This window comes from Megalobrama amblycephala, linkage group LG1 (genome assembly GCF_018812025.1).
Source record: "Megalobrama amblycephala isolate DHTTF-2021 linkage group LG1, ASM1881202v1, whole genome shotgun sequence".
Classification (NCBI taxonomy): Eukaryota; Metazoa; Chordata; class Actinopteri; order Cypriniformes; family Xenocyprididae; genus Megalobrama; species Megalobrama amblycephala.
In genome coordinates this window covers 8189523-8211739 of record NC_063044.1, presented here as the reverse complement: position 1 = coordinate 8211739, position 22217 = coordinate 8189523, and the positions used below count along the sequence as shown (strand labels likewise).

The 22217-nt window shown below is 39.7% G+C and overlaps 1 protein-coding gene across 1 annotated transcript; it reads left to right on the top strand.

Annotated features, from left to right (window-relative positions):
• Window positions 1-220: 220 nt before the first annotated feature.
• LOC125243486 (tripartite motif-containing protein 16-like) lies at window positions 221-21010 on the top strand. The gene is made up of 3 exons (XM_048153195.1): window positions 221-590; window positions 20060-20101; window positions 20307-21010. Exons 1-3 carry the CDS (start codon window positions 344-346, stop codon window positions 20825-20827), a joined length of 810 nt encoding a protein of 269 aa, XP_048009152.1. The 5' UTR covers window positions 221-343; the 3' UTR covers window positions 20828-21010.
• The last annotated feature ends 1207 nt before the right edge of the window (window positions 21011-22217 follow it).

Below are 22217 nucleotides of genomic sequence, written 5' to 3'. Positions count from 1 at the left end.
GCAGAAAAAAACATGTTGCAAACATAGAGGAATGTATGTCTAGTACTGGATAGTTTGTACTGTTATTAAGCCCAAAGTTCAGTGTTTTGTAAGATCAAAGCAGCCAAAGAAAACACAACTTTCATCTGTCAACATTGCATACATTTGTAAAACATTAAGCCAGCACAACAATATTTTTTGAGGAACAGTCATATGCTGTAGGCTATTTTGTCTGTCATTGGCTAAATTGTTAATCATGTGAGCATTACTAAAGATTATGGTATAAAAGCATTCGATTTGTAACACTCTGAACATACAGATACAGCACACACATCTCCAACACGCTTTAGCTAAAGCATTAAGAATGAAGTTCAGAGTAGCAGTTCTTCTGCTTCTGTACAAATGTCTTGTATTCGCTCCGAATGTCATATTCGCGACAGAACCTGCCAACTCAGAGTTGACTTGTCCTTTGAAAATATGCACAGATGTACTGAAGCAACTACAAGATCTGGAAATCAGACTGGCTAAGAGTGAAGCTCAGATTGAGGAAATCAAAAAGGAAAAACAAGATCTGGAAATCAGACTGGCTAAGAGTGAAGCTCAAAAACAAGGTGAGACGACACTTAAAAAAGTGAATGAAAGCAATTTTTTTTTTCTTTTTTTTTTCCAAAAACATAAAGCCCAGACCTGTGTCCATTTAAATCATCATACGCAGATGTCATACCTTTTTTAGGAAATACTGAGATTTGGACAGTGGAGGAACTTGAAATAATATGACAGATATGAAAAGAAATAACATTGCATCATAGTTATTGTTCACAGCACATCTATTATAGTTATGATTTTTATTCATACAACAGTTGGATATAATAATGCCATTATCTCAAAGAATGGTTGTTTCAGTGATTGACTTTAGTGAAATATGAATTTGAGGCTAATGATTTTAAGGTGAACTTGTTTGAATTGAATAAAACCCTGAAATAAGACTTTGAACAATAAACCAGAGATTTTCATATTTAATGCCATCAGTGTCAGAAATGAACTTTCTCATATGAAACAAATGATTTTCAGGGGTATTTTTCTTTTACCTTCATATAGAATTTCTTTCCTAATCTTATTAAATATGTATGCTATCTATAAAGTTAAATTCTTAAAGGATTAGTCCACTTTTAAATACACTTTTCCTGATAATTTACTCACCCCCATGTCATCCAAGATGTTCATGCCTTTCTTTCGTCAGTTGAAAAGAAATTAAGGTTTTTGATGAAAACACAAAATATCGCCCTTGAACATACTTCCGGTTTCCACATTCTTCAAAATGCTTACGCTGTATGTCCGACGCCTTTCCTATTCTACTTACGGAACGAACGCGGTGCCAGTTTCATTTCTTCACGACGCAATCACGCAGAGGGTTTCCACAGCGTCATTTTCTATGCAATGTCTCGATCCCTCTTCAGGGAACAAAGGTTACAGTCGTAACTGACACGTTTTTTACATTTTCCGATTTCAATATTAAATCAAAAAACAAATGACCAAAAGATACACGGACCGAACACACTGAGCTTTCTGAACCACTGCCTGTGGGAAATCAAACAGAAAGTGTTTGTCAGATCTCACAACAGGTTTTGGGGAACGCAAATATCTTTGCAAGGGAAAAGTTAAAAAAATAAACAAATTTTCATCCCATCCCCAATTTTTTCCACCATTATGTCCCTTTAGGGCAGCGTTTCTCAAAGTGTGTGGTGCGCCCCACTGGTGGGGAATAGAGACATGACAGGTGGGGCGCGACAAACGAGAGGAAATTTGGACATTTTTGTGCCCATCTCTTTTAACCTTTTGAGTCCTGTCCCACATATGGGATTTTTATTTCTGTGGCCCTGAGAGTACGGTCCCAAATATGGGACTTATAACATTCAGTAACGTCACTTATCAGCCAGATTCAAACTGTGCTTTGGCTGGCGCTGAGCCAGAAACGGACGCGTTCAGCAGTGCTTGTCATTTGTCACAACTATGCAGTGTTTTTAACAACATAATGTTTATTTTAGGTGTCAGACATTTAAATATACATAAGTTATAGTAAAACCATACATTTAGAGTTTGTAAAGTAGTCAAGCAGCAGTAACAATCAATTCAAATATAATTTGCCGACGTGTTTTATTCATATCAGACACACATAGTATAAGTAACTATAAAGTTTACTCTATTTTTCTCCCAGATCACCGGACACTTACTTACATGGATTTCGGGAGAAAGTGATGAATTCACGTGCTGTAAAACCATAGACTGTAAAAAATATGGACGTAGTGTCCGTGACGTCACCCTAGAGTTCTGAACAGCAGTTTTGATGCAAAAATGAGGCCGCGGCCATCTTAGCTGCGCGTGACCGCACGTCACTCACGGATAACTGAAAATGGGCAAAGAGGCGGGACGTAGTTTTAGCCCATGCGACTTGTTGCTGAAACCACGCCCGCCTAGCATATCTATCTTAGATACTATCTAAAATATTAATAAAGATAACAATATAATTAGAAAGTACTAAAGGTTTACTGTCAATCTACGGTGCTTTTTAAGATAACGTTATAGATGCTCTAACACCAGTAGGCTAATTAATTTGTGTGGTTTTTGCAAATAACACAAAAAAAAAATCAACTTGGACTTCATACCTTTAATGAAATAGAGATCGCGAGATGAATCCAATCCGTTGCACTTGGGTAAAATGTCCATTTCAAAACATAAAACATTGTTTATAATGTAAAACTCTATACGTACATATATAGGTACCAGATATCTATAACTCTCAAATGTTCTCTCAAACTAATGAGCACGTGTCCAAAGTATAATTTTTCAAAATAGTGCAGCAGTTTTAGTTATAATATACAAGCAGTGCTGTCGGAGTTGTATATCCTCCTGGTATTGTCATTAAATCTCAGGAACAAAGCTTTTAGCCAATGCCACGACGATCCAACAACGTGTGTTCCGCATGCCAGCACATGTACACAGACTGACATCTGTCTCGAGTATGCAGCAAGCCATACATTGTATAAAATAATCCAGAAAAAAGGCACAAACACGGCTGAGATGCCAAATTCAGCGGCTAGAATTAGCTGAGGTAACATGACGGCTCACATACAGCAGTGCCGATCCACCTGTCACTCAAGTGACCACGCCCTTAATTATGCAGAACTTTAAGGCTTAATATAATTTAAACGGATCAGTTATAAAAAAATTCACCCCCCTCAGAGCTGTCATGAAGGACAAAATTAGCAGTATAGACCACAACACAATGTGAACCAGAGTGTAAACATGTTTTTTTCTGCTGTAAACTTGGCTGTTTTAACATGATGGTCAATGAGATTCTGCTCCCTTTTGCAGCCTGTCCCTAGCGGCCAGTCGATGAATCGCAGTTTAAGTTACTTCCGTATTGGCTTCACGAGAAACTGGGGGAGGTTGCCGCTTGTGTAAAACCGACTGACAGGACTCGCTGACCAGCTGCGCAAACAATGGCGGCGCCCATCTCGCGTTATAGATCAAGATCATTTATTAACGTTTTTAAATGACAAAACACACTCACTTATACATATTTGAGAATCGGAATATCAGATAGTTGATGACATGGTAAGCAAGTTTGTGAATATTTTGGGGGGGGGAAGGAGAAACGAAATTACATTTACAATCGTTTGCTGAAGTTGTTATCTTGTCATATAATTTAAACTTTACAAGCTAAACAGTGGTTACGGTAGCTAATGTCTGCTAAACTAAAATTTAAAATACCTTTTCGGCCGACGAAAGAGAAAATCACCGGCAGAACCGTTAACTCTCGACGCGGCTGAGCGTTGCCATGGATACATGCGCGCGCCCTAAAGAATGACGTCACTCGATCGTCACCTGCTTGTATTTCCCAGTGTGGCTATATTACACTTTCTGCCACATGCTATACCTGTCTTAAGTGTAAAAATTAAAGTATTTTTTTTTTCTAAAATAACTTTTCTTTAATAAAACCATGTTTGGCAGGTATTTATTTGTATAGGAATTACCTGTGTTATTTTCCAATTTCTTTGCCAGCAAGTGCTTTTCCATTCTTCATCTTTTCTTTGCTGCATTCATCAGTTAAAGTCAATAACATTATTTTAGAGCTCCATGGGATTCAATTTTCTTCATGCATGGGAATACATAATAAATTGTATAGGGTGAGTTCAGGGTGTTTGGGACACTTTTTACCATTGAGATGGCTGAGATGATAAAATGTCCCATTCAGTCTGAATTCACCCTATCTTATATTCAGTTGCTTACTATTGAGGGGCATCATGATTTTGATGTTTAAAATGATAACTGCTGAAAGCACACATGATCTGATGACATCTTTAATTAGTTTGTAGGTTGAAGTTACTCCATTATTTTTTCCCATAGGCTAACATGAAAGTTGTTCATTTTTAATATATATATTTACTTCATTTTACAATGAAGGGGTCATTCTACAGAAACGTCCACTTTTCTGTCCCTAGACTTTACAGAAATATTACACTTGAAAATACTTTGGGATTACATTTATATATATATATATATATATATATATATATATATATATATATATATATATATATATATTAATATGAACCAATATGTTATTTGAACAATTAAACCTTCTTGAGCCATCAATGTGGCAATATTTGTTTTTCAATTAATTATAAAAATTTCAAATGCCACAGAAGCGCTCGTCCCCACAGTCATGTACAGAGGGAAAGTGCTTTATTTTGAGCTCAGAAACAGGGTTTCCACCATTTCAAATACAATAATGTATGCATAACTATCAAATATATTGACATAAAATAAAAACAAATGCCGAATAAATATTATAAAATATATAATGAATGTAGTGGTCCCCTGGAGTTGTGTCACTGGTGTTACCTTTAACAAAAATCTCTTATTTTGAAATAATAATCACACTGATGACATCACTTGACTACCTTCTTTCTATTTCCTGAAGATCAATGAAGAAAGACCAATGGAAAGTCCTCTATTTCTTTTCAGTTATCAGAAATTTTAATTAGAAAATCTTTTAGTTGAAGGCACTGGTGTGACCTACTTTATTGTTAGGGAATTAAAAAAAAAAAAAAAACTAGAATACAAATGGATTAAACTACTTAATTTAGTGAATATATCATGATTGACAACATGTGGATTGATACCTTGCAGCAGCCATTTTGTAAAATGCATTTTTCATGAAAATTGTCACTGGTGTTACTATTTATAGAAAAAAAATCTATTCAAAGTTATTCATTTAGTTCTTTTGCATAAAATAGCACTAAGATAATGTGATTCTAACTTTTCTTTCTCATTGTTAATCCTCCTTTGGGCAGATATGGCTAAATTAAGGGTATTTGGCTAAATTCAGTGCAGCTGAGAAGCAGTGACTTTACAGACAGCATATTTTACAGACAGTTTTAAAATGTTGTTTATGATCTTGTTTTTCAAATATTTACATTGTTATAGCAAATACATGGTTGTGCAATTGAATTAACATCATTCAATCACACTTTTAACTAACCTGATTTAAAAAAAAAAAAAAAAAAAAAAAACATAATCTCCTTATTTTTTGCATTTTCATTATTTTTTCTGTAACTCTGACTGCATGAGCTGAAAAATTGAGAAATAATATTTCATAAAAATATTTAAAAATGCCAGAGAAGTAAGGTAACCAGTGGCAAAAAAATTGTGCTGTCTTTAAATGCACAAAAAAAAATCATAAATATCAATGTGTAATATAATAATGTGGTCTAAGTTTAAACGTTAGAAAAAGAAATACATTGTAAGACATTTTGTCATACCAAAAGTGGACTTTTCTGTAGAATGACCCAAATTCAAATAGACCTACTATTTTTACTTGCAGTAAAACCATAATATCAACCTGCACAACAAAACAATCATGGTTTCTGTAAAATCCATTATCATATTTAAAGGGATTTTTAAGGAACACAATCTCAAATCCAATAGGTTTATTTTAATTTGCCCTTTGTCTGAGTTGCAAAGTGTCAGGTCTGTTGATAAAAGGCAACGCATGGGCGGCTGTTTTTTGTTTTTTGTTTTTTTTACAAGTGTTGTTATGGAAATATCAGATGAGGGATGTCAGTATTCACCTTATTTTCCGCGACAACAAGGGTGGTGCCAATTCCTTCATTTTGTCATCTTACTTTCGGTTGAGGGACCTAAGCTAGTAGTCGCTAGCAGTATAGCTGTAACGGTAGATGAGTATTATATGCTCAGTTAGGGTCTGTCATAACAATTAGATTAAGAAGAGGGAACAGTTGAAACAGCATCAACGATGTTACGAATACAATATGAAGCAGTTGGAGTGTCGCGGTGCACTTTACAATTTACACCCACCACCTTAAGACAAGGAGCAAAATACATTTATTTATTTATAAATTAACAGTTTTATAATTGTTGTGCTCTTTCCGTGTGTGTGTGTGTGTGTGTGTGTGTGTGTTATGCAGTTGTGTGTGCAACTGCATAACTGTTGTTTAGAGTAGCTTCTCATCTGCTGTTTTCTAGAGTAGTTTGAGTTAGCACTCGTCACTTCAGTTAATATGTATGTTTAGGTCGGCCTTAATCAGCCACCTGACATTGTTTGTTTGTGAGCTTCACTTTCTTTCTCTTATTCATGAGATTTGGAGGTGAAGCCCAGGCTTCATTAGGCTTGTGGCCCTGTAAGAAGGCCCGTAGCTTAACGGCCAGGCTAGAGCTAGGTTAGGTGCGATGTCTGTATTTATCAAGTTTGAGTTGACAATGCTAGTTTTTTAGCTTTCGTCCTCTAGGGCTTAGAACAGATTAGAGAATCTGTATGAGAGAGTGCAGTGTTTCCCACAGGATATTGTGAGACTGTGGTGGGCGGACATCGGTTCCTCCAGGGGTGTCCGGGGGCGTGCCCCCCCCGGAGAAAAATTTTGTACATTTTAAATTTAAATGCATGAATCTGGTGCATTCTGAGAGCAAAATTAAGTGACTAGATCAATAAAGAAATTTGTTCTCTTGTAAACAATTTTGTGCTCTAAAAGTAATTTATTTATTTGATTTGTTAACCAATCCAGAATGCAATAAACAAACAACCTCATTATAGAGAAAAATAACAAATGAATAAAAATGTATAATCATAAGCTGACCAATAAATAAATAAGTAAACTAGGCAAGTATATAATTCAGCAGCAAAAATTATTCTAGCCTAAAAACTTTGCACAGTAATTTTATAAATCCACATGTGAATAAAAAGTTTAAAATTACTATTTATATTCTTATGAAATGAAAAAACGATTTATATTAGATTTATATGTAAATAATTACATGTATTTATATTAATGTAAGATTAAAAGACGCTTATTTTAAATGTATTGTGCAGCTTTTTAATGGGGCAACAAGACATGATAGATACGACAGAATAGAATAGGCTATTAATAATCTTTCAGTGTGCAAAACCATGATAATATGAAACGCTTCAAAACAGCAGCAAAAAAACTCTAATGCGCATCCCGGGTGCAGAATGATGCTTGAAGCAATATCGAGTCAGAGCGCGCAGTTGTGCTGCACATTGAAAAGTTATATCTGCATCTAACAGTTTATTAACCATGTTTCTTCTCACTTTTTTAAATTCCAGTTATTATGCATGTGACGCCAATTCATAGTCCTTGTGTTGTGCGATCTAACAGACATCCTGTAGCCAGTATGATGACATCGTTCAGAAACAGCAATAAACTCCAGCAAGATAAAGTCATTTATGCAAATCCACAGCCCTTTATCCACATATCAAGTTTTATAATGGGAATATATCATATTGGAGAGTTTTACCGTGCTGACTGTCGTTACCGAACGCGACGCGCTGTTTGAGTGCTGAATGATTGACAGCTGTAGCGGAGGGAAGAGTTTCTGACCGTGAACTTAACAATGTACATATTCTTCTGTCCCTCACATGAAGCTATGGAATGGCTTCAGATGACTTTAAATATAGTGCACGAAAACTTAATTGGTACTAGTCTACTTATTTTGCTCTATGACTCCCACTTTTGCCATATTAAAGAGCGCGATTATCAGACGGTAATTTAAATATTGCGACATAATTTTCGTTTCATTCTGAGACTGTGGCGGGACAAATTAGAATGTGGCGGGCCGCCACAGTCTAGTCAATGTATGGGAAACAATGGAGTGTTTTTCCTTTTTAAACAGCATGTATATCAAAGTTTTGTGTTACTTTGAGTTCTAGACTTTTGCCCTACATTTATATGTGAGCTTACTTATGCTGCCACAAGTTAGCACCGGGTTCTCTTAATAGTCGGCCCTTTTCGCTGTAAAGTGGCCTCTATTTGAGAGGATGGTGACTGTATATTCCCCAGTTAAGAGGTTTAATTGTGTTACTGAGTGCATCACCTGTTGGATTGCATACTCAGGGTAGTTAGAACCACTTTTTGAGGAAAGTTGGTATCTGTTTAGCTCTCTCCTTGGTGATCTTGTTCAGCTATATTGCATGTAACTCGGATTGTAGGCTTTATGATATTTAGCCTCCTAGTTAGCAGTTGTTTTTTACAATGCTGCTTAACTGATCATAGTTTGCAGAGTTTATAGCACTCAGCTGAGTTCTGCTCTCCAGGATGCCACTCTCTACGTGGCCACTAGACTTGCGCCATATGTCTTAGAGGTTGCTTTTTGAACATTCTGGTGTATGTTTGTGTATATTTCTCCCTAAGAATTATCTGTATACACTTCTGGTTGGCCAGGTGATAAATCTAACCTCCTTTGCTTCAGTTATTTTTATGGTTCTTGGGGCCTAAACGCTGCCACGAGCTGATGCCACATGTCTGTTAAGGTTATAGGCCCGTCCAGGCCTTCCTTAATACGTGTTGGCGTACGCTGTACTCCTCTTGCTTTAAAGAGTAAAAGGTGCTTTTACTGAGTACACTGCTTGTTGGATTGTGTTAAGGCTGATTTATACTTCAGCGTCTGACCTACGCCGGAGCCTCTGCGCCGTAGGCTATGCGTCTGTTTTCATTTATACTTCTGCGTCGTTGTCCATGTCGACGTGCATGCAGACCACTAGGAGGCGGTGTCTGCGGTAATGTTGAGTATCAAAACAAAAGCCGAAGAAGAAGCAGCTCGTCATGTACGTTGTCAGAGAGGCTTACAAACAGAAACGGCAGAGAAGCGGCAAATATGTAATGACTTTTGTTGCAGTTTGACTTCATGTGTCCTCTGAAACAGAGCTTTTTTTCATTCATAGTGAAGTTGAAAGTGCTCGCTCTTCTCCGAGTGCTCCGCGCCAGTTTTTTGACCCAAGGGAGGGGTTCTAGCAGACCAATCAGAGCGCTTGCGGTCCGTGTAGAATTGACGCGTTGTTACATTTTTGAAGAGGTGCACGTCAGGCTACATTGTAGGCTACGCGTGCTACGCACAGCCTACGCCGTTGCAACGGCGTACACTCCAGGATGCCCGTCTCTACGCGTGGGTCTGAGTTGCTCCTGCCCTTCTGCAGTCGCTCTTACCTGCTCTCTTCTATCAAGAATGCGTTATGGAGATTCTGTATTCAGACAGGGTTGGCCAAGACTAAGTTTGTCCTATGACAGACCAGGTCGGCCTCCCTGGTGGCATTGGGGGTGACTTCATTCCCCCTCTAGTGACTGGCCGGGGTTCCTTTCGGTTCTCTGGCCTTCTGCGGAAAGCCTTCTTGAGGCTCAGCTTGGGCTGTTGGCCAAATGCTGTCACCGACAGCCTGGTGTGGCCCGAGGGTGAGTTGCTAAGCATTTCCTTCGAAACTGCTCGACATTTTGTCAGCCATATTATTTGGCATGCACTCTCCTCAAGCATGGCGGCGTGGGTATATTGTTCCCCGTTGCGTATTCAACGCAGAGCGCGTTCCCTTTCGAAAGGGAACGTCTCAGGTTACGTATGTAACCAGAGTTCCCTGAGAACCAGGGAACGAGACTCTGCGTTTCCTTGCCATGCTTCGGGCTGCCTGCCTGCAGAACAGTACCTCAAGATGATAGATACTGACTGTTTCTTCAGGCGCTCCTTTATACTTCTGGGTCACGCCATTTTACATCATAGGCTGTTGCTGGCCAATAGGGATTGGAGTTGTTGGATAGTTGGCTTTCAGACATCGGATCACTTGTGACGTTCCCCATTGAGTATTCAACGCAGAGTCTCGTTCCCTGGTTCTCAGGGAACTATGGTTACATACGTAACCTGAAATGTTTTGAGCACTTCAATTTGGAACAACCCTTCAGTATAGCGGCCATGATTATTTTCACTCCGAAGTGCCCTTAGGAGGGCAACATATCCCGTCTGGAACACACCGGATATCGTGAAAATTAATGTGGCCGACTCCCTGATCAGTGCCCTGACTACTGAACTAGGGAGCTGAAGCTGATTGAGACTCATCCTTTAGCTCTGCCGACGGCACGGCCTCCAGGAGCGCTGCTTTTTACAGAAAGACTCAGTACAGCATATCTGTCTTTTATAAATATGATAAAACTACAGACTCTTCAGAGATATGAAGGATGCTATAGGTGTGTAACAATACATTGATACATAAATTTAATGTCTAACAATACAATGTATCGATGCAACGCGTAAAAAATTTATACCTGTGGGCTATTTATAGAGGCACCTTTGTTTTAACACTATCCACATTTTCACACAATGACAGTCAATGCATTATCACCAATGTGTGCCTCTGGTTTAAAGGTGCCATAGAATTAAAAATTTAATTTACCTTGGCATAGTTGAATAACAAGAGTTCTGTACATGGAAATGACATACAGTGAGACTTAAACACCATTGTTTCCTTGCAACAGTCGGGATCATTAATATGTACGCCCCCAAATTTTGCATATACCAGCCCATGTTCAAGGCATTAGACAAGCAAATATTAATGTCTGGATCTGTGCACAGCTGAATCAACAGACTAGGTAAGCAAGCAAGGACAATAGTGAAAAATGGCGGATAGAGCAATAATAACTGACATGATCTATGATAACATTATATTTTTTTTGATATTTGTAAATTGTCTTTCTAAATGTTTTGTTAGCATGTTACTAATGTACTGTTAAATGTGGTTAAAGTTACCATTGTTTCTTACTGTATTCACGGATACCAGAGCCATTTTGTTATTTTCATTATTAAACACTTGCAGTCTGTATAATTCATAAACACAGCTTCATTCTTTATAAATCTCTCCAACAGTGTGTAATGTTAGCTTTAGCCACAGAGCACAATCAAACTCATTCAGAATCAAATGTAAACATCCAAATAAATACTATACTCACATGATCCGATAGGCTGCATGACAAACACTTTGTAAAGATCCATTTTGAGGGTTATATTAGCTGTGTGAACTTTGTTTATGCAGTGTATTATAGAGTTGCGAGCTCGGGGGCGGGGAGCGTGAGCATTTAAAGGGGAAGAATCTAAATCTGCTGAATCTAAATCTCAATAATAGGTAGAATATTTGTAGTCTCAGTCATCAGTTTAGAAATGGGCGCCTCAACCCCTGTGACGTGTGGCAGCAGCAGCACGAGATCTCGGGAGAATGACCATGCAGACACAGATCAAGTGTGGTACAAAGCATTCTCAGATTTATTCAGGAAGAAGGGTCATATTTATAGACATAGGTCAAACAACAATCTCTAGGATGGCATGAGCATCCAATCATACGACTTAAGAATCAAACCTTACCATGTATGGCATTTCAAGAAATATAATAACAAATAAGAAATGTATGTGCGTAAATGTGTGTGTGTCTTCAACTTCTGGCTACGTGTGAGAGTGTCAGTGTGTCCAAGGACTACTACTTCTTGTTTTGTCTAGGTAGGTTCATGATGTGCACAATGGAAAAATCCCAAGACACAGAGAAAGTCAAAAAGTGAAGCCCAAGAAATAAGAAATTATTTAATTATGCCCCAAAATAGGCTGTTAAAAAATTGAATAAAAAAAAAACTATGGGGTATTTTGAGCTGAAACTTCACAGACACATTCAGGGGACACCTTAGACTTATATTACATCTTGTGATAAAGTGTTCTAGGGCACCTTTAAACTACCTTTCAGAACTTGTGAAAGACGCTTGGGACATTACATAGAACTGAGCCAGTGCTGAATCTTCACGAAAGTTTATCATTTGTTCGCGTTTAAAGCCTTGCAAAAAACAGTGCACATCTCAGACAGTGTCTGTTACTTTGATCACAACACTGGAGAACAGAGTGCTGTGAATCATTCTTCACACACACAGTAACTGTTAAAAGAAAATCCTCAATAAACTGTGACTCTGTGTTGCTTCAAGCGCATCATTCTGCACACGGGATGTGTATAAGTGCTTTATGCCGCTCTGTATTGGAGCCTTTATAAAACTTTTGCACAATGAGAGAATATTAATGGCCAGTCTTGCTCTGTCCTACGTATATGTTGTTGCTTTGTTTCCGAAGTTGAGTTCTTACAAAACACATTCACAAAACAATTATTTACCACACAGGCAAAAACCTCTATAAAGTTTATTGTATTTGCATTTTCATAATACTACTACTGATAACATTGGTAAATTAGAAAGGGTCACAACTCAGTGTAATTGTGTTTGTTCAATAGTAGTTACTTCATAGTTATTAGTAGATAATTAATAGTAGTTCTTCAGGAGATATGACAGAATTCATTAGTTATTGATTAGCTAAATGATACTCAACATCAAATTCTTTTACGTACTGATTAGTTAACACATCTTCATTAGTAGTTAACAGTAGTGACTAAAGTGTTAATGAAGAATTATCTATTAGTTCTTCAGTGATTTCTTATTAGTTATGCAGTAAGAAACAGTGCTCTAAAGTGTTACCCACAGTTCTTGTGTTGTTTGATACATTTACTGCAAATGTTTTTACCTCTAAATGAAGAATGACTTAGCTTGAAGTATACAGAGCCTTGAGAGATGCTTTTCTGTAATGAATTACTTACATTTTAACTTTATTTTATTTACTCTATTAAAGTTATGAATTGAAAGACATGAGCATATTTCCATCTCGCACAACAGTGTCAGAACGGCGACTGAATCGTTGAAGGACGCTCTTGTGTGCGTCACACAGACGGAGAGAGATGCGCTCAAGTTGTAAATGTACACAAGGAATGTTGTCTTTATTAAATAAAAAACATTTTTCTGTATGTTTGAATTATTAAACTGGAACTTTATATTATATTGTAACATTTCATATGAAATATTTTATATTAAACATTTATGGCCTGTGGTGTACTTAAATAACTAGGCAAGGCACACGTTTGTCAGCTTTATATTAGAGAGGTCGGAACGTATCACACAAGCTGAACATGAGGGTATACAGACTCTACTCTTCGTTATGACATGCGCAGAAGGCACCCTACCTAAACAACGGCAAGCCTTCAGGTACAAACTTAATGCACATATTAATGGTATCAAATACACCACATTACCTCCCCTTTAAAATTAAAGGTAATCTCCACATAGCACATAAGCACATAACACCAACTTAAAACTATACTTCTTACACAGAATAGTGACTTCTTAATGAACAAAACATGTTAAGCCATACAATAACTCAACCCTCTTTTATGACTAAACAAACCCCAGTATCAAACTATATTTAATCTCTGTATCGTGCCGGCCGCTTAGCCATGCGCCCAGAGCGCCTCAAAGTCACCGTCTCTGGATTGGGTAGCCCGGGCTGGTCCAATGTAAAAGGTGGCGGGACAGGTGCTGCGGAGACTGGCACAGCAAGGTCACTCTCCTGCTCAGTTGACTGAATTGCTCCTTGAGACTCTGGGTCTGAAACGCCCTGAGGGCATCGAGGTCGTAACTGATCTCCGTGACGCCTGTACACTTGGTCAGTTAACTCTCCCTGCACTCGGTACGACACCGGACCTGTCTGTTGTGTAACTACTCCTGGGATCCATTTGGGTTTATCCCCTGCAGTATTACGTAGATACACAGGATCATCCACATCAAACTGTCTCTCTGCAGCCTGAAGGTCATGTTCCTCCTTCTGCTGATACTGCCTCCTCCTCACCCTCATGGCGATGTTAGGCTTTAGGAAATCCAGCCGCAAACACACATGTCTCTTCAGGTGCAAATCTGCGGGTGACTCTCCTGTCGCACTATTGGGAGTTGTGCGATATCGCAGTAGGAAATGCGAGATTTTGTCCTCAACACTCAAATTTTCTCCATTCAACTTCTTCATGCCTGCTTTGAATGTGGCAACATACCTCTCAGCAAGGCCATTGGTAGCTGGATGTCTCAGTGCACCAGTCGTGTGAAGGATACCATTCCTTTTCATGAACAGCTGAAACTCATCTGAAAGTCGTGGCGTTATCTGTTACAACTTGCTCTGGCAAACCATATGATGCAAAAAGTCTCCGAAGTCTTGAAATGGTTGCGGAGGACGTTATTTGAGCCATCTTGAAAACCTCCAGCCACTTAGAATAGGCGTCTACAACTATCATAAACATGTGACCCATGAACGGACCCGCAAAATCAATATGGAGCCTTTTCCAAACATCCTGGAAACTCCCAGGGGTGCAGAGGAACTAGGCGTGGCATACGCTGCTCCAACTGGCACCGATCACACTGCTTACAGATTTTTTCAATGTCCATGTCTATATGTGGCCACCACACATATTGCCTGGCAATGGTCTTCATCTTTACGATGCCAGGGTGTCCGCTGTGGATCTCATTAAACACTGCTGTTCTCAGCTTTGCAGGCACCACTACTCTTGTCCCCCATAGAACACATCCTTGTTCAACAGATAGTTCCTCTTTTTTTTTTTAATACACTTTCAGTTCTTCCGATACTTCTTTCGGCCACCCTTCCATGACGTATCTGTGCAGCCTAGATAGCTCAGCGTCCTTGCGTGTTACCTTGGAGATCTGTTTTGCACACAGTGGTGCTTCTTCTAGGTGTTCACAGATTAGCGCATGTAGGTATGCCGTCATTGACTCTGTTCTTGCGTCTGTAGTTTCCGGCAGTGGGACACGAGACAGACCATCCACATTGCTGTGTTCCTCTGACTGGCGATAGATTATGTGATAGTCATAGGCAGACAGTATAATGGCCCACCTCTGTATACGCGCTGCTGCCATTGTTGGAAGCCCTTTATGTTCTCCAAAAAGAGTGAGCAGGGGTTTATGGTCAGTGATCAAGTTAAACTTTTGCCCCCACAGACATTGGTGGAATTTTTTCACTCCATACACCAGGCTCAATGCTTCCTTCTCAATTTGCGAATAATTCTTTTCTGCCGGTGAGAGCGTACGAGAAGCATAGGCTATTGGATGTTCTTGTCCATCAGGTGTTGTGTGTTGAATAACAGCCCCAATTCCGTACGCTGAAGCGTCACATGCGAGAGAAAGTGGCAGGTTCGGATCATAGTGAACTAACACCTTGTCACTGGCCAACATTTCTTTGCACCTATTGAAAGCGTTCTGTTCTACCTTACTCCACCCCCATTTTGTTTGGTCCTTCAGAAGTCTGTAAAAGGGTGCCAAAACAGTACTTTGCTGTGGCAAAAAATGACCATAATAGTTTACTAACCCCAGGAAAGCTCTGAGCTCTTTGATGTTTGTGGGTGTTGGAGCATCATGCACGGCTCTGACCTTGTCTTTTGAAGGGTAGACTCCTTTTCCATCTAACATGTGACCTAGGTACTCGATTTGTGTTTTCCCGAAGTCACACTTTGCCTTTTTTACTCTCAGGCCATTTTCTTGAAGCCGTTGTAGAACTTTGTCTAGGTTCGTCAGATGTTCAGTCTCATCCCTGCCCATCACCAGCAGGTCATCCAAATAGACCATGACATTGAGGTCATTACGTTCTCCATGATCCTTTGGAAAATACTAACAGCAGAATTAATGCCAAAGCAAATCCGATTGTACACAAACAGCCCTTTATGCGTGTTCACAGTAGTATACTTTTTTGACTCGTCCTCTAAGAGGACTTGTTGGTAAGCGGCTGCCAGGTCAATTTTAGAGAATATCTTCCCTCCACATATTGCTGCCAGAATCTCTTCAATGCGTGGTAGTGGGTATGTTTCAGTGTTTGTAGCCATGTTCACAGTTACTTTATAGTTGCCGCATAAGCGGAGTCCACCGTCTCACTTGGTTACAGGGACCACTGGAGCAGCCCACTCACTGTGCTTCACAGGGCTGATGACACCATCTTTTTCCAGGCGTTCTAGTTCTTTTTCTACTCTTTCTTTCATTGCGAAAGGCAGGACACGGGCTTTCTGGAACTTTGGAACTGCGCCAGGCTTCACAGAAATTTCTGCTTTAATGCCCTTTAATGTCCCCAACTCATCTTTGAAAACATCAGCATATTTATCCAACACATCTTGGATTGACTTGGGTTTAGTTGTTGGGTGCGTAACATTTTCTGTGACTTTTTAAAATAATTTTCCAGTTCAGCTTAATTTGATCCAGCCATTCACGCCCACACAGCGAAGGACCTCCTCCAGCCACTACTATGAGCGGTAGATCAGCAATCTGATTTCCATAAGTCACTTTTGCAATAAACTGTCCTTTCACTGGAATGGTCTCGCCTGAATAGCCCTTTAGTGTGGCGTTGCTGCCCTCCAGTGGCACATGTGAGAATGACTGCTCATACACATTTTCTGAGATAATGCTGACTCCTGCTCCTGTGTCAATTTCCATCGGCACTTTTTTTCCATTTACAGCAAAAATTGCCCTGTACGGCCACCTGCCCGCACCATTTGCACTGAACACAGAAAACATCAGAATTTCATCTTCTATTTCATCAGCTTGTACGTAGCTAGTCATTTTTTCTTCTTTTCGTTCACTGTTTCTCCTCTCCTTTTTTTCCTGTCTCTCACGTTTCCGCCCCCCCAGTCCTGCATGCCTTCTGAATATGCCCGACTTCACATTTATGACACTCATCTTTGTAGTAACTCGCTGGCGCTATGATTCCTCTCTATAGACCCTTCTTGAGAAGGCAGCGCCGCCTCCCCTTTATTTGAGCTGACATCATCACCTTTCCGCATGCCTCGGTGGCTGTCTCCAGAACAGCAAGCTGACTCCAAAAGTCTCTATCCTCTGAGAGTAATTTGCGCTGGCATGCCTCAATCCCGCTGACAAATCACGTAGAGCTTCATCCAGCCTGTCCCCGAAATCACACTTTGCAGCGAGTTGGGTGTGGCTATGGAAGAGTTACGTTATCTTATGGAAAGATAAACTGTTTCTCTGAAAATGATAAGGTGGAGAACCTTATTATGCACCAAACAAATAAACAAGAGTATTTGTTATTAACTAACATCAGCTATATTACATCTAATGGAAATTAGGAAATTATATACTGATAATATACAACAATGCCAAGGTCTCTGGAAAGAGGTTTGGTTAAGTGATATTTACGTTCCACGTGGTTGAATCCGATGACGGTGACGTCTTCCACTGGTTGTGCTGGGTGACAATGCAGTGGGGAGAGGAGCCAGAATCTGTTTCAGTAGTCTTGAACACGAAGGTCTGTGGGATGCTGATCTCCTGGAGCACCAAAGGGTCCTAAAATCTGGAACACGCAGATGAGGCCCTGGCGTAGGTGCAGAAGGTCCTTAACAATCTGGAACACGCAGACGAAGGTACCTTGAAGTGATGGTTTGCTCTCCTGAGCTTAACCTTGTTGCAGATGTCGTCACTGTCTCGCTGGACGGAAACTCTGAACGTAGTGTTTGTTAATGTCTCTTTCCTCACAAGCTGGAGGCTTAGAATGGAGTCGACTCTGTTGCTGCCTCACAAGCTGTAGACTCAGATCACGGGATCTGTTGTTGTCTCTTCTGGATGGACAAGAGGCTCAGAATGGTGTTGTATCTGTTGTGTCTCACCCGATGGGAGACTCAGAAGAATATCTGTTAATTTCTCACTCCTTACAGAGTTAAGACCCAGAACAATATCTGTTATGTCTTTCCCTGTTTGAAGGGCAGACTCAGAACGATGTATCTGTTGTGTCTCAGCTTCGCAAGCCGGGACTCAGAACGGTATATCTGTTAATGTCTATCCCCTTTGACGGACAGACTCAGAACAAGGAGTGTCTGTTGAAAGGGTACCTTTATCCCTTTCCAATGAGGAGGAGATTGTAATTTGGTGCTTCTCAGAGGGGACACACAAAGTGTGGTCCACCCTTCTCTCCCCTGTGGAACTCATTTGCATAAAGCACAAAGTTGGAAGTCTTTACAGTGTCTTTAAAGTTTACCAATGCATTTCTCACTTTCCAAACCACCACCAGAATACCTTTGGCAATATTCTACACAAATAGAGACTTTTTTAGGATTATAATAGGATTTGGATGGATCTTTGTGATCTCTCTTTGTTTCACCCGGTACTGCTAAGGTCCCGAGGAATTTTTATGGCAGTCTCTGGCCAACCTTAGAAAAGTAGTCTCTAGATGGGTGAAGGGCAGAAACTGCCTGTGGACCAATGAGAAGTCCTGTCCTTCCCAGGCTTGGTACAAGAGGTCTTCTTCTTGCCCTCTAAGAGAGGTCTGGATGTTGTCCTTACATCTTTATCTGATGGCATTGGACAGTTTGTTTGTGTTAGGCCACCAAGATCCAATCAAACTGTAGCAAACCTTTGTCCACTGTTATGGACAGAGAGGGGCCCGGCCGTAAACTGGGCCCTAGAATGTGCTGTTCACTACAGTAATCTGTTAGAATGGTCACAATCTGATCAAAAGTTTTGGTCTTTGGCTTGTCAGGCTGGACCAGATTGCGTAGAAGGCCATATGTTGTTGCGCCGACTGAACTCAACAATACGGGAACTTTCTTTCCGTCTTCGACATCATGAGCCTCGAACAACAACTCCATGCGCTCAAAGTAGGCAGACCATGTTTCATGCTCCGGCTTGAACTCGTCCGGTCTTTGTGAAAAGTGCGCCATTTTCACGAACTAAACCGATTTATCTCGTCGCCAATTATGTGGTGTACTTAAATAACTAGGTCAACGTATCACACAAGCTGAACATGAGGGTATACAGACTCTACTCTTCGTTATGACATGCGCAGAAGGCACCCTACCTAAACAACGGCAAGCCTTCAGGTACAAACTTAATGCACATATTAGTGGTATCAAATACACCACATGGCCCTATGTAGATCATACAAAAAAAAAAAACATTTTAAAAATATCTATATCTTTCGTTGCATTGAATTTGTTCATTGTTGAATATGGCACCAGTGCAGTTCTCGACCCCTGATCTAATCCTATAATTGAGTTATTTTACATAATTTACCATTCTAAACAATGTAGTTTATATTCTTTATTAAACATCTATGGAACTGTAGATCATATAATAATAACAATTAATATCAGGCTTTGTTTATTGCTGGTAGATTATCTGAGAGGCATAACCAGTGTGAAATCATAATGTTGCTAATGTAAGGATGGTAAAGTTGCAGAATGAGAGTAAAACAGGTAAAACCGGTTCAACCTGGTGAACTGAAGGAGAGAAGAGATCGACTCGTCAAACACTGGGTCACTTCTAACAGCACTAACATGAGTCTACTGTAGCCCCGATTTACTGTTAAAATCACACATTCAAATACTGATGATACCAAATATGCTTTTAGAAGAATTTAAAACCAAAACATCATTTTTATGATTTTGATAACTGAAGCTGAAATGTGTCTTCCATGTATTCAGTCATTTTCATAATAAACAGTAGAATTATAATATACTGTCGGCTAATCAAATGATTGAGCAGGAGACATTTATTGATTGATCAGAGTCTCTTTGAAGAACATTACTAAGGAGGTTGAAGTTTAATCCGAGTCTTATGAAGCGATATGATTTCTCTGTATGAGGAGCAAAGTGAAATTTGATCGATTCCCTCTGATCAGTTCATGTCTACAGAAGACAAATCAAATATGGTGACGTGTCAATAATATCAAACCCTCAGTAGTGTCTGTGTCAGGAAACAGCAGAGGCATTTCTCTAAATATCTTCTGTGTTGGAGGATTTCTGCATGTGTGAGCGATGGATGCAGGGATCATTTTCTCCTGACATGATAATCACACTCTTCATGTCTCTTGATTTCCACAGACAAAGACTTTGTTTCCTGGACCAGGAACGACTTCCTAAAATGTAAGTCACTGAGAAAACAAGCAGAGAAACTCACTGAGTGAGAAAACATGACAGAAGAGTTTTAGAGTTGATCATGATGATGATTTTCACAGGATATCTGCTCAACTGTACTGAGACACTGCTGAAATACTGAACATGAAGAGTTCAGATACATTACAAGATCAGATTGATGATTCCTGATTGTGATGTGTTTTATCTCCATCAGATTCCCGTCGGTTCACTGCGGATCTGAACACAGTGTTTAAAGGCCTCCTTCTGTCCGAGAACAACACGCTGATTACTAACATTGGCAGAGGGCGTCAGCCGTATCCTGATCATCCAGACAGATTTGAGTGGTATCGTCAGGTGTTGTGTAGAGAGAGTGTGAGTGATCGACGCTCTTACTGGGAGGTTGAGTGGAGTGGAGATTATGTGTTAATAGCAGTGGCATATAAGAGCATCTGCAGGAGGGGAGTGGATAATAAGTGTGATTTTGGAGGTAATGATCAGTCCTGGAGTTTGTCCTCCAGTTACTCATTCAGACACAATAACATAGAGACTAAACTCCCTGTAAAGTCCATCAGCAGGAGAGTAGGAGTGTATGTGGATCCCAGTGGAGGAATTCTGTCCTTCTACAGCGTCTCTGGAGACACAATGAGCCTCATCCACACAGTCCAGACCACATTCACTCAACCGCTCTATCCTGGGATTAGTGTTCAATTTCCTGGATCAGTGAAACTGTGTTGATGAATCACAACAGACTGTAGAGAGACTCTACCCACAATGCTTTGAGCTGATGATGAATCAGAACAGGCTGTTTTTACCCACAATGCTTTGAGCTGATGATGAATCAGATGTTATAGAGTCTCTTCGTTACATTAATACTGTGAACCTGAAATATCATGTCAGAATAAAAGTGTGTGACACAGATCAGTGTGTGTATCTGTTCTTTTCGGTACCTTCGGTAATCTCTGTCAATGGAAATCACCTTCATTTAGTTCTATTATAGTGTCACATCAATTATAATTTATGAGTGTAGAATTGAGATTTGTTCAACATCTTGTAATCAAGTGTATTTCAGGAGTCAAAGCACAGAAGCAACATTGTTAAGTTGGCTTGAAAAAGCTGAAATGCTGTTTAAACTTATTATTAGTGGTGCTTGTTTTTATGGTAGCAAACAGGACTTCCAAAATGCTACACATGCTAGCAGTGAATAGCTACATGCTAAAAACAACTAAGTGTTAAAATATGTTAATAACATGCTAAGAACTATAAAAACTCCATAGTTACCATCTGTGACAACTACCAACCACCCAGAACACCCTAACAACCACCTAGCAAAAAATCAGAACACCTTAGCAACCGCATAGCAGCACCATATCAACCACTAAGATCAAGCCTAGCAACCACAAAAGACACTTTAGTAACTACATAGCAACACTCTAGCAACTCCCTAGCAGCCAGTTTTTTGTTAAAAACATCTGTGATTCTTATATGTTCCAACACTTCCAGGTTGAGAACGCTGTGCGTGTCTGTGCTGCCGCTTCGCACCTGGACTGTTTGTATGTTTTGCTACATGTTTTTCCACAGTTCTGTTCAGATTATTTTTATCAGTATTCTGTCTGGATTACTTCATTTCTCACTGCTGATCTTTGAACTGGACTATTGTCATTATCAAAGTCCTGTTGTTTGTGAGCCAACAAAAACAGAGAAATAAAACAAAATAAAACGCCACATTGAGGGCCAGTTCTTCTGGGACGGAGAGGATATTCTAAGCTTCCTGCAGTCGCAGTCAATCGCCTTTCCTGTGCTTGCCAAGGTGTCTAAAATGATTCTCTGTATCCCGGCCGCAAGCGCATCAAGCGAGTGCACATTCAGCTCTGCTGGACGGGTGCTGGAGTCTAGGCGAAATCGATTAAACCCCGGTACAGTTGATGCCATTCTTTTTTTGCACAGCGAACGTAAAAAAACGGTAAATGAACATTTCGTTCTGTGGTTATGTAGCGTAGGCTGTAAACGGTTGGCCTATACAAGTCTGAAAGGGATATATAAAACGCTTAATGTGAAAGAGCTTAACATGGCTTAGCCTAATTTACAAAGACAGTGTTACTAACAAACCAAACTTAGTAAATACCAT